This window comes from Dama dama, chromosome 15 (assembly GCF_033118175.1).
Source record: "Dama dama isolate Ldn47 chromosome 15, ASM3311817v1, whole genome shotgun sequence".
Lineage (NCBI taxonomy): Eukaryota > Metazoa > Chordata > Mammalia > Artiodactyla > Cervidae > Dama > Dama dama.
Window position 1 is genome coordinate 46496409 of NC_083695.1, and position 13647 is coordinate 46510055.

The 13647-nt window shown below is 41.6% G+C and overlaps 1 protein-coding gene across 1 annotated transcript in view; it reads right to left on the bottom strand.

The window, feature by feature from the left end:
- ERCC6 (ERCC excision repair 6, chromatin remodeling factor) overlaps window positions 1-13647 on the bottom strand; it is a 72545-nt gene that overhangs the window by 44976 nt on the left and 13922 nt on the right. The window contains exon 5 of the mRNA XM_061162014.1: window positions 12718-13429. Within this exon, the coding sequence (XP_061017997.1) occupies window positions 12718-13429 (712 nt within the window). The remainder of the gene's footprint in view (window positions 1-12717; window positions 13430-13647) is intronic.

A 13647-nucleotide genomic window follows, 5' to 3' on the forward strand; every position in this document is an offset into this window, starting at 1 on the left:
TGAGCACAGGCCCAAACCCCCAGGCTCAGATGGTCCAGAATCAAATCCTACTGCCATGTATTACCACTTCAGCCCTCAGCAAGCAACTTAACCTCTTTAGCAAAGAATGCCATCTATGTCACTGGATTTGAGGGAGGATTAAATGAGGTGCCACATATAAAGCACTTATCATAAGACAAGAATATAATAGGTGCTCAACGAATTAATGTATTATACATAATCATATGTACTTACTAAAACCTCACACAACCCTGAGAGAACTGTCACAATGCTCATTTACAGCGGAATAAACAGAGGCAAAACACAGTTCAACACAATCTGCACGTGAGAAGACAACGCAGCACGAACACGTGACCAGACTCTGGAACAGGTACATCTGCTCAAAAATGATGACAATCTGTCAAACGGATGCTCAGTAAATGACTGTGAGGAGCACGATCACCATGAGTAAAGACACTTAGCCATCAGAAGATATCTGCTGGAAAATGTCAATTTAGAAGTTCAATAACAGATTTGTAAATAGTAAATTGTCATGAAGTATGGCCACCTTTTTATATGATAGTAACAACAAGATAACTACAGATTAACCTAAAAATGGTTGGGAGTGAGTCAAAATTAAGATCTGGACCCAGAGATCTGAAATCTTAAAAATGGCCTCAGAAATGTCTCAATTCAGTTATTTCAATAAATAAGTTAGATGATGGATTTTAAAAGTAGAATGGGGCGGTAAATAGTCCAATATTTACATTTTTGAAAAAGAAATCACTTTGCATGTTTTCTAGCCCCTCGTTTTAAAAGAGTCACACATGTAAGAGTCACAGCTGCAGCCACATAAAACCAAGCGGGCCTGGTGTTCTCTGGCAGGGTTTCCAGCTCCCCACACGATCGCCGTAGTCAGCCCACTGCTGACGCTGCTGGCAGCTACTTAGAAGAGAACCCAGTAATAAACATAAACTTACAATTCCAATCAGATGCAGGCAGGGCAAATGCTCCTTGGCTTCGCCGCATTCGGGCAGGAGTGAGAACCTGGCCCAGGCTGGGGGCCCTGGGGCTGATACTGCAATAACGATCTGTCAGCAGCGGCTCGGACCCAGGGCCCAACAGGCAGCAACGCTGCACAACCAGCTCAACTGCACAGGAACAGTATGTCCTTCAGTTGTAACCTACCGGCATGCCTTGTTGATGGAACCCTGAGAATACATCTGAGAAGTTAATTTCTTTTCGAAGGAGAATTTCCAGCATCTCAAGGACGTTCAAAATGCCAGAGCAGAACACAGTCAGCTGCCACCATGCCGAACCTTGGAGCCCACTCATCTGCATGCCCTGTACTGTCCCCAACCTCCCTCCCGCAACACACAATTTCATTCACGTGCCTGGGGACCCTTCAGACCTCAGCCCGAGCAGCACCTCTGGAAGAAGTCTTGTGCAACCAGCCAGTTAGATGTCCCGTCCTCCAGGTGCCTTCCTAACACCACGCACCTTGGGCACACCTGATGTCTCCACTACCAGAGTGTGAGCATCTTTTGAAATCTGTATCTGTCTCCCCTGTTAGACAGGGAGCCACCTGAGGTCAGAGATGGTCTCAGTCATTTTCATATCTTTAAAGACTAGTATAATGCCCACCTCACCAGAGGCTTGATAAATGCTAAAGGAATGAATCAACAGAGTTCAGAATTGGGTGAGGAGGACCCACGGGCAGAGAACCATAGCTTGAAAATGGTCATAAAATACGTCCCTCAGAAATGGTTCAAGAAACGTCCTGTTCTAGCTCCTTTAGGTCTGCCTCCTGCCGCACTTCCTGCCCCTTCTACATGCATGACTCTGAAATACTACTCTGGGCTGTAGCCACTGTATAAACATGGCTGGGTCCGCTGCAAAGAATGAGGCTTGGCCAAGAGCGACTGCAAAGTCAGAGTTGTTTAATTTAGAATTTTATAAGGAGGGGAAAAAAAAAAAAGAGGAGAGTAAGCTCATTACATTTGAATGACAAAAATTTTGTAAGTTGTTTTCAATTCCTCATTCCTGTTTTTCTGGGTTTCCTAGGGGATTCACTTTGCAACAGGATTGGTTTTTGCACACCAGCTGATGGGAAGAAAATAAGGAGTCCTGAGTTTGGGTCCAAGGCTCCCAAGGACCAGGTGGGAAAGGCTGGGCCAAAGATGCAACTTTTTATGAAAGGATTAATCTCTTAGCAGAGGAAAAAAGAAGTTTGCATAGCCCTAATCTATATTTACATTACCAGAAAGGAAATAATGTTTCTAGTGTTCCCACTTTCATCTTTTCTTTAATCCATACATATAATAGTCACAGCTGCAACCCAACAAAATGAGGTGAATGTGTTACTCACTGGGAGGTTTTCTAACTCCTCCAGTCCCTCAGACTCCAGTGGCAGCTACCAGAGCAGAACCAGCAAAAAACACAAATGTAAGCTACCCACTGAGAAGGAGATACTGGATGTAGCCAGAGAGCTACATTACAGGTCTATAACTAGTAAGGGGAGGTCTGAACTTCAGAAATATCATTTAACAACACTGCATTTGTCTCCTCGACCACAAAATGAGCCAAATAATAGGTCCTTATAGGATTAAATGAAGTAATATGTTTACTATATGCTTTGCAAACTATTTTTAATACTGCATACATGTCAGATACTATATCACAATTATTGGCAGATTACACAAAAATGCAAAACTGAGAAATCTGAATTAATTGTAGGTTAAATGTGAACAGTAACAAATGTCAAGACACTGTGGAACTGCAATCTAAGGTGGGCAGGAGTTAAGTGTACCAAGTCTAGAAGGTCATCACGCTACTGTGCCTGTACTATCAGCCAAGATCAAGATTATCATGGTCACTCTGAGCACTCACTGAGTGCAGCAAAGATGCAGAAAACCAAGCTTTACAAGGCACAAGAGAAGGATCTGGAACACTGACCTCTGAACAGAGAAAACTAAAGAACCAGTGTAATCTTGACCCACCCACACTCAGAACCAACGAGTAGGCTACTGGTTAGAAGAATGCCCCCTGGGCAGATGTCTAGTGCCCCCTAGTGTGTTCCAAGGAGAAATAATTTTTTATTTCTCCCCAACTGTTAATAATGTACTTATATACATATTTTATCACTAAGTGGACACAGTCATATTAATAAGAATATAATATATGAAAGGTAAAAAAAAAGCCTAACATTAAACAAAACTAAGTTTATAAGAGCATATGCAGTATGAGTTGGCAATGCATATTAAATACAACTGTTAAAAGTGCTTTTTACCCTGGAAAAACATTCTCTCTTCATACACACAGATATTTACATAAGCTCTTCCTCATGACTCTCACAGACCCTCTTACTGGCTTGATGAAATCTTACTAGAAAATGCTTTACCTAGTGGACATACAAATATCAACACTAACTAATTTTTGTTGAGTGTCTGACATCTGCCAAATGTCTCAGGTGTTACCTTTCGTAATTCTAACATCACCCTTGAAGAAGGTACTGTCATTTACAGATGTGGAGATACACAAGACCTTATAGCTACTTGGTAAGACTTAGGCATTCTGACCCCATGGCCTGTGATTTGCACCCACTATGCCATATATCCTAAAAGAAATCCAACCTTGAACATTCACTGGAAGGGCTGAAGCTGAAGCTCCAATACTTTGGCCACATGATGTGAAGAGACAACTCTGGAAAAGACCCTGATGCTGGAAAAGATTGAGGGCAGGAGGAGAAGGCGGCGACAGAGGATGGGTTGGATGGCATCACCAATTCAAAGGACATGAGTTTGAGCAAACTCTGGGATATAAGGAAGCCTGGTGTGCTACAGTCCACTGGGTCGCAAAGAGTTGGACACAAATTAGCGACTGAACAACAACCAAAATGCCCCCCTAGCTGTGGACAAGCTATGTTTTGAAATTATATATACATACATATTATGTTTTAATACATAATATATTTTTTAAATTTAGAGGCAGGAAACACCCTAATAACGACAACTAAGAGTAACTGATTAAGCGTGCTGGGTACTGCTTTAAGTATTTACATGTATTAAATAATTTAATCTTTACAACTCTATAGACAGATACTATTCTTAATCTCTTTCTTAATTAAAGAAAGGTAGGCAGGGACAGGTAAAGCAGCCTGCTCAAGATCACCAATGTGAAGATTCTAACCTGGAGTCTGTGCTCCTGTTACATAATCTTGAGTTTCAAAAACATTTTCAGACTTGCAAAAAAAATCACCCTTTTTCTCATAGCAGCAGCCAAAAAGGTCAATAATCATCTCTCTAAATGCTATACAATGAAAACACTTGTACAAGAACAAACTAAACCCTAAAACGTCAATTCAAATTTGCTCAAGAAACATCAGTGTGAAAGTCTAAGGAGAGGAAAGATGGCCATTGTTTGTACAATAACATGATTCCCTCCACACCGTGCTGCTGTGCAGGTTGGGTCAAAACTCACTCTTCACTGGACACCTGCTAACTTATCCAAGTAACAGTGAAATCAGTTTAACAGTTCTTCTGATTACAGATAACCTGGGCTGAAAAAACACATTAGTTCAGTTAAGTCACTCAGTCGTGTCCAACTCTGTGACCCCTTGGACTGCAGCATGCCAGGATCCCCTGTCCATCATCAACTCCCGGAGTCTACTCAAACTCATGTTCATCGAGTTGGTGATGCCATCCAACCATCTCATCCTCTGTCATCCCCTTCTCCTCCTCCCTTCAATCTTTCCCAGTATCAGGATCTTTTCAAATGAGTCAGTTCTTCACATCAGGTGGCCAATGTACTGGAGTTTCTGCTTTAGCATCAGTCCTTCCAATGAATATTCAGGACTAATTTCCTTTAGGATGGACTGGTTGGATCTCCATGCAGTCCAAGGGACTCAAGAGTCTTCTCCAACACCACAGTTCAAAAGCATCAATTCCTCGGTGCTCAGCTTTCTTTATAATCCAACTCTCACATCCATACATGACTACTAGCTTTCACTAGATGGACCTCTGTTGGCAAAGTAATGTCTCTGCTTTCTAATATGCTGCCTAGGTTGGTGGCTCTTCCAAAGAGCAAGCATCTTTTAATTTCATGGCTGCAGTCACCATCTGCAGTGATTTTGGAGCCCCAAAAAATAAAAGTCTCTCCCTGTTTCCATTGTTTCCCCATCTATTTGCCATGAAATGATGGGACCAGATGCCATGATCTTAGTTTTCTGAATGTTGAGCTTTAAGCCAACTTCTTCACTCTCCTCTTTCACTTTCATCAAGAGGCTCTTTAGTTCTTCACTTTCTGCCATAAGGGTGGTGTCATCTGCATATCTGAGGTTAGTGATGTTTCTCCTGGCAATCTTGATTCCAGCTTGTGCTTCATCCAGCCCGGCATTTCGCATGATGTACCCTGCATATAAGTTAAATAAGCAGGGTGACAATATACAGCCTTGACATATTCCTTTCCCAATTTGGAACCAGTCTGTTGTTCCATGTCCAGTTCTAACTGTTGCTTCTTGACCTGCATACAGTTTGAACATTCTTTGGCATTGCCTTTCCTTGGAATCGGAATGAAAACTGACCTTTTCCATTCCTGTGGCCACTGCTGAGTTTTCCAAATTTGCTGGCATATTGAGTGCAGCACTTTTACAGCATCATCTTTTAGGATCTGAAATAGCTCAACTGGAATTCCATCACATCCACTACCTTTGTTCATAGTGATGTTTCCTAAGGCCCACTTGACTTCGCATTCCAGGATGTTTGGCTCTAGGTGAGTGATCACACCATCATGGTTATCTGGGTCATGAAGATCTTTTTTTGTATAGTTCTTCTGTGTATTCTTGTCACCTCTTCTTAGTATCTTCTGCTTCTGCTACGTCCATACCATTTCTGTCCTTCATTGTGCCCATCTTTGCATGAAATGTTCCCTTGGTATCTCTAATTTTCTTGAAGAGATCTCTAGTCCATGCCTGAAGAACTATGGATGGAGGTTCGTGACATTGTACAGGAGGTAGTGATCAAGACTATCCCCAAGAAAAAGAAATGCAAAAAGGCAAAATGGTTGTCTGAGGAGGTCTTACAAATAGCTGAGAGAAGAAGAGATGCTAAAGGGAAAGGAGAAAAAGAAAGATATATATATTTGAATGCAGAGTTTCAAAGAATGGCAAGAAGAGATAAGAAAGCCTTCCTCAGTGATCAATGCAAAGAAATAGAGGAAAACAATAGAATAGGAAAGACTAGAGATCTCGTCAAGAAAAAACACATAATATACTTAATACCAGACAAAACAATACACAGGCACACCTTGGAGATATCACAGGTTCAGTTCCAGACCACAACAAAGCAAATATTGCAATAAAGCGAGACATATGAATTCTGTGGTTTCCCAATACATATACAAGTTATGTTTACATTATACTGCAGTCCAGTAAGTATGCAATAGCATTATGTCTAAAAAAGCAATGTACATACCCTAATTAAAAAATGGTTAGTTAAAAAACTGTTAACCATCATCTGAGCCTTTAAAGAGTCAACCTGTTTGCAATAGCAACATCAAAGATCACTGATCATAGATCACCACAACAAATACAATAATAAAAGTCTGATATACTGTGAGAATTATAAATGTGACACAAAGATATGAAGTAAGCAAGTGCTACTGGAAAAATGGCAATGATAGACTTGCTTAAGGCAGGTGTCACAAACCTTCAATCTGTATTGCCTATACTCAAATGCCTATACCAACCTAGAGAAAAAGCAAACTATACCTCTTAATGGGAATTGTCAAATACTAGGAGGCTGAGATCATAAATTAATAAAATGAATATGCCCTCTCCAAAATTTCCAAGGAAGTCACATATTTTGCTGCTTGAAATTTACAACTGACCTTATTGCTCTGTTTTCAGTTTTAAGTTGCAAGGGCCACTAAGATCTGTAGTGATTGTGAGGGGAAAGTCACACATCATACAGTTAAATCATTCCTAATGTAGGGTGAAATTTCAATATCAGGATCATTCTCCACTTATTGCAATATCCATGAAAGAAATTCTACAACAGAAGCACAGTGAGTACAATTTGATTTTTAAAAATATATTCAAGGCACCAAGCTGGGTATTTAATATAGTTTGCATTTCTGTGGTGCAATAGGTTTTCTATTTCAGACAGCTAAGAATCCCTCCCAGATTAGTCTAATTTGCTAAATTGAGATACTCAGTGTTTTACTTTTCTTATCTGCCTTTTTATGGTCTATCTGGGTGGACTTAATTGGCACATCTGAGCAGATGAAATACCCTCAGTTAGGAGTCCAGATCTCACAGAGTAAATTAAGACTGATGCAGACAATTATGCACTGGAGCTGAGGATGAGAGGTGTGTGCAGAGCACGAAGCAGAATTAGTCTTCATTTGTGTCTTAGCTTCGTCATTTAAAAGAAGCCAAGATGCTCTCTATGAAACCTCCTTTAGGGAGTTAACTTTTTCTTCTCTCTTTAAAATACAGATTACTACAAGAAAAGAAAAAGGAAAAAATATATATATAAGTTTATTTCTTAAGAAAGCAATTAACTCCCAAAAACTGATGACAAGAACTGTCAATAAATAATTATAGTTTCTGGGTTATATCTAGATTAAATTTTAACCAAATTCAGATTTTTAGAGATCAAATGATTTGGGGTATTTTTTGTTTGTTTGTTTGCTTGCTTGCTTTGTTTTTAAGGCACAAGCAAATCAGGCTCTACAATGTAATTTGGCCTTTGCCTAACTGTGACCTGAATTTCAGTGCAGTACAAACAGAAGTCTAATTGAAGGATAAACATGGTACAATCACAATGCAAAGGGATTGACTCTAGACAAGAGGAAGAGGCTCTGTGAAGACAATAAAATGGAGACAGAGCAGCTGGGAGCGTGGGAGGCACAGCCTTCAGCACCATTTCTAGCCAGGGCTGGGACCTGCAGAAGTGTGAGCTTGTCCTCATCAAGTCCTCACTGAGGCCATGCCCTTCTGGGTCCACGGCACCAGTCCATGCTGACAGACCCCTCCCTCCTGACCCAAACCACCTTCAGCTCCACCCCAACCCCAGCCTTCTCACTCGCTGCTACCCTAGGCAAAAGACCTCAGCTTTCTCGGCTCAGGATCCTGTCTCCTACGGGGCCGTGAGGACTAAACCACTGGACCCACAGAGACTGAAGCACTGCCAAGTGGTACGCATTTACTAATGTCAGCTATCCTAGTTCTCATACAACCTCCTCCCTCCCTCATGGATGGCCCCCTTGCTCAGACCTCCAAATTTCGAATCCAAGAGACTTTTTCAACATTTATCCTCCTGGACTTGACTCCTCTTGGCATCTGAAAATAACAACAGCCCTCCCCTTCTAGAACTAGGCATGTATACAGCCAAACCCTCCAAACCAGGGTCCAACTCACCCCTACCACAGAAGCCACAGTACTCAAGGGAGGGGTGATGAAGACACCATCTACCCAGACAATTTAGCCGTGTGGAGGCTTCAGATATTCTGTAAGATTTACACAATGAATGGAGTCATCTGACTTTTTAACTCCAAGCTATTCACACTAAAATAAAGTTTAAAATGTGATAAAAGAAAAACCTTTAAGATTAAAAATGTATCAGAAACCAGTTTTATCAATGGGCACCATGACTCCAGATTCGGGTTACACCACACCATGAGGAAAATTCTATCCCCATCCACATCAGACCTGTCAAGCTTTCCAGACATCCCAGCAACCTCCCCAAATCTTCATCCGACTGACCTGAGTTTGGTCTCCAGCCTAGGGAGGCAGGGGTGGCTATGTCTTGATTCTTGGCACCCCCGTGTGGCCATATATAGATATTGCCCATTGCACCCAACTCCAAGTCCTGGCTTCAAACCCCAGCTCTTAACCAGTGAGATCATGGGCAAGTTGATAAACTTGAAAAGGCCAAGACAAAGTGTACACCCTGCTATAATTGTAACATGTGACAGAAATATATGCATAGGATCAAAGACTGGAATGAAGGACTTCCCCTGCAGAAATAATGTGCCCCCAAAAGCAAATCAAGCACTTTCCTTTTCAATGATGCACTGAAGTTTGAGGGTAAATGTGGCAAGTGCTTTAACCTGCATCCTCAGGTTCATATCAACATATCTGAACCACTCCACAGACCAGGCCCAGTGCTGGGACCAACCTTCTCCACAAAATCTTGCTTAAAGCACCTCCACCTGATTTCATTCCACTCTTCCACCCTGGTAGGTCCCATGTGTGCCCTTGTCCCCTAAAAGACTGCAGATTCCTCGCAGGAACGGAGCCAGGCATTCATGCAGTGAGAATAAAGATGAAGCAATGGAGTTGCCCTCATATCTCAACTGGGAAATGAACCAACTACACTGAGGGAAGCAGGACTGGTCATCTGGCAGGGAAAGGTGCGTGCATGAGACGTGTGGTCTTCCAGGCCACTCTGGACTCAACCTGGGCACATATCACCCAACACCGAATGTGTCTTATTTCTATTAAGTGCCCCGGGAGATCCCAGATCCTAAAGCAATGGATTTTACGGAAGACTTCACAACTGAGAGCCATACCCTAATGGAAACTTGACTACCACAAAATTAAAATAAAAAATTATGGATGCTTTGTAAGATCTGTTAGCACTGACATGAGTAAGAACCAACAGAATAACTGCTTCTAAGAAGTGGCCCATTCATCACGGTACATAACCAGAGCTATGAAAATCAGGGAAAAAAAAGAAAATCAGGGAACACCATTGAGGGGACAGCCTGCAAATGCAACAGGACAGAGAAGAAAGCAGGATAAAAATGTGGAAAAGGCAAAATATACAGACAGTGTAAAAGATGGTTAAAACTTCCAAGACTGACCTGAAATCTTGGGCTAAGTCAGAGAAAGTAGGATTGTAAGTGCTATTACCCAGATGCAGAAAATGTTAAGCTGTAGTAAAGGTCTGACAGGGTATTCCTGCTGAACATCAACTAAAATCAAAGATACCTAGTCAGGACTAACCTAGGGCCAATGAAAGACATAAGACTCTCAAGCTGTGAGAACTAAGCGGGTGAGATGTCTAGGAATCATCCACTTTTACTTCTAAGAGTTCAAAACAACACTGTAATTAGCATGGCTATACTTTAAGCCCTGTTATATAAATATGTACAATTCAACACATATTTAAGTTCAAAAGGTACCTGCCCTGGATATATATTTCTAAATTCTAACCATTAGGAAAAACTCATTTTCTATGTTGTAAACTAGCTGCTGCTGTTGTTCAGTTGCTAGGTCATGTCCTACACTTTGCAGTCCCCACAGACTGTAGCATTCTCTGTCCATGGGGTTCTCCTGGCAAGAATACTGGAGTGGGTTGCCGTTTTCCTCTCCAGGGGATCTTCCCGACCCAAGGATGGAACCTGCACTTCCCGCGGATCCTTTACCACTGAGACACCAGGGAAACCCCTTGTAAACTATATGGGGCTTTATTCTGATCATCAATCATCAAACCACACTATTAATAAGATAAGAAATCCTAATCTTTTTCTTCACTCAAGGGGTTACCATTACAATTTCAATCTGTCTACAAAGATCAACAACAAGAAACAACAAAATATAGAGTGACTGGCAGTTTTAAAATATCCTTAATATGCTTTTCAATCCTGAGCACTTTACTTTCTTTTAACATCCCCCAATCCAAAGAGTACCAAGGGAGATGCAATATAAACATTTTAATGTGGATATCTGCAGTTTAACAATTATCTGCCTTAATAACTGTAGCTATAAAATTTTAAGAGCTATAGTATTTTGGTGGCAATTAGGGTTATTGATATTTCTGAAACTCATTGGAGATTCTACTGTAACTTGAGCAAAAACTGACTTCTGATATGGCTTTGGATATAACAGTTTTACAATCTTAACATTATTAAGAAAAACTTATTGCCATGAATTTAAATCTATATTTAAAATTCAATCAAAACAAACTGCTCTTGATCAAAATACCGATATACTTAAAATACATTTAATATTGACTCAATTTAATGGCAAGAATATTCATTCCACTTACAATCAATATGGTGAGATTAACACTTTTATTAATTCTCTACAGCAGTCAAGGAAAAAATATGCTGCTCACTGTTCAAGAGTATTGAGTAATACCCCTCAAACAACTTTACAGATATGGAACGTGCCAAGTAACTTTAAATTTGCAATAAGAAATGACAAATACTAAGCCACTCCTCAACCCTGTCTTGCCAAGTAAGGTATTACTGCAGTGTTGAGTGTAAGGGCTCTCTTAAAGACCTGGATCTAGGTTGCAGGTACTCAAATCATTTATGAAAATAACTATGCTCCATCTACTTCTAAAAGGTTAGGTAGGGAACATATGTGGCAATGTGGATGGAGAATGTCAGCAGTTCTAAACAAGAAGAAAAGAATATCAGGTCAATCTTCATTCTCAAAGGTTAGTGGGAAGCTACAAAATTACAATAAACTACACTGAGAAAAAAAGAAAAAACTGTTGAGGATTGGGAAAAAAATATCCTGGGAGCAAATATTTAAAAAGTAATCTGAAAAAAAAAAAAAAAAAGTAATCTGTTAAGCAGATTCTCACATCCCCTTGAGTTTCTCAGTGCTCTCAGCAAGCTAAAGGCTGAGGCTTGAGTCACGCAGCATAGTGTTCCGTGAGACACAGTGGACACTGCAGGGTACACACTGGTTTTCATGGTTCACAGAAAACGTGTGAACAGGCAACGCTGACTCCACAAACGAATGTATTCACCTTCCTTTTATCTTACTTACACCAGATACTGACAAAATCATGGAAATAAGAAGCCAAAGTTAGTCTCTAGCAAACACAAAGAAAAGACAGTGGGAAGGGTATCCTGGACATTCGAAGCCCATTTCTGGCACTGGAAGGTTTAAATTCTTTAAACAACTACTTTTTTAAGACAAGGAAGGAGGCATTTAGGAAAGCAATCTTATTCTTTCATACACTAAAACTTAAACTTCGGCTCTCTGTGCTTCCTGGGGGCGCTAGTGATAAAGAACCCACCTGCCAGTGCAGGAGACATAAGAAACACAGATTCGATCCCTGGGTTGGGAAGATCCCCTGGAGGAGGGCATGGCAACCCACTCCACTATTCTTGCCTGGAGAATCCCATGCACAGAGGAGCCTGGTGGGCTACAGTCCACAGGGCGGCACAGAGTCGGACATGACTGAAACGACTCAGCATGCACACACGTACTCCTGAAATTACCTCCACCCAGCATACACCACACAAGCCAACCTCCTCCTCCTCCCCAGCCTTGTGGCAAGGCACCCACTCTCCAAAGGAAGGCACACAGCTCCTGCTTTATTCCTTTGCATGCCTCTTGACCCAGCCTTCCCCTTAAGCTTTTCTTCTTAGACTTGCCCCCAAATCTGAATGATGACCCAGAAGTAGAAGCATCTTGGGTCAGCTCCACTGAGGATTCAGGGGCTCTGATGATTCTATCACCAACTCAATGGACATGAGTTTAGGTAAACTCTGGGAGTTGGTGATGGACAGGGAAGCCTGGCGTGCTGTTGTCCATGGGGTTGCAAACAGTCGGACATGACTAAGTGACTGAACTGAACTGACAGTTCTATTGGGCTAAGGCTGCAGGATGTCCAATCTTTGGATGAATAGGGGTCTAACACACTAAGCTAGACCAGAACTCTTATTAATAAACCTGTCACCTACAATAAAACACAGCCCCTGTGGACTGACCTTAATCGTTGCTTATAATAATCTTCATCTCCATCGTCTCGGCATCTCACTACCTTCCGACCTCCTCCCGTGGCTTCAGCCTCTTCCCCAGAACTTGGAAAAAAGTCATCATCGATCTCCTGCACAGTGACTTTCTTCTGCCGTTTCCGGCGACTGAGCACCAGCCTCTGCTCCCAGCCAGTACTTTCCCCGGGCAGGTCGGCACCCACTGCCTCCTCCAGCTCCTCCTCCGTGGGCAAGTACTCAGAGTCTTCACCCTCAGAGTCCCCCTCTGCCTTTGGTCTCACATCACAATGCCAGGGTTTCTTTCCCTTTAGCGATCCCACCTGCCCCTGGAGCTGAAGAGCCCTCTTCTGGAGTTTCTTGATTTTTTTTTTCAGGCGTTTATCTGTTTTCGATAGAACTTTGCCTCTCTCATCTGGTTTGTTTTCACGGAGCGTTGAGCTCAGCTCAGGAGTGGCCGAGGCTGCAGCTTTTTTAGCTGCTCTTTTATTACAAGTTTGCTTCTTTCTTTCAAAGGACAGTTTCGCTTGATCTGCCAAATACTTTTCAAAGCCTGATGCTTCATTGAGCATTAGTTTTCTGGGTTTTTTCTCCTGCTTCTGAGCGATCTTAGTACCAAAAGGTGTCATCTGGCCAGTGCGGACGAGCTCTTCCCAAGCGGTCTCCTGAGCAGGCATGAGCATGCTGCCAAGGCAGGATGGCTCCGCTTCTGAAAAAGGGATGACAATGCATTGGGTACTAATATAAAACTTTCCAGAACAAACATGTGTGCTACTCAACACATAGATACAAAAAAAAAAAAAAAAAACACTGATGTACTATACTATATATAAAGAACAGTGAAATTTAATATACTCCTATTCAAAAAGGTCACTTCTCAGTAACTTTTCCCAAAATACTGCATTATAAATATGCTTTCTGGGCATC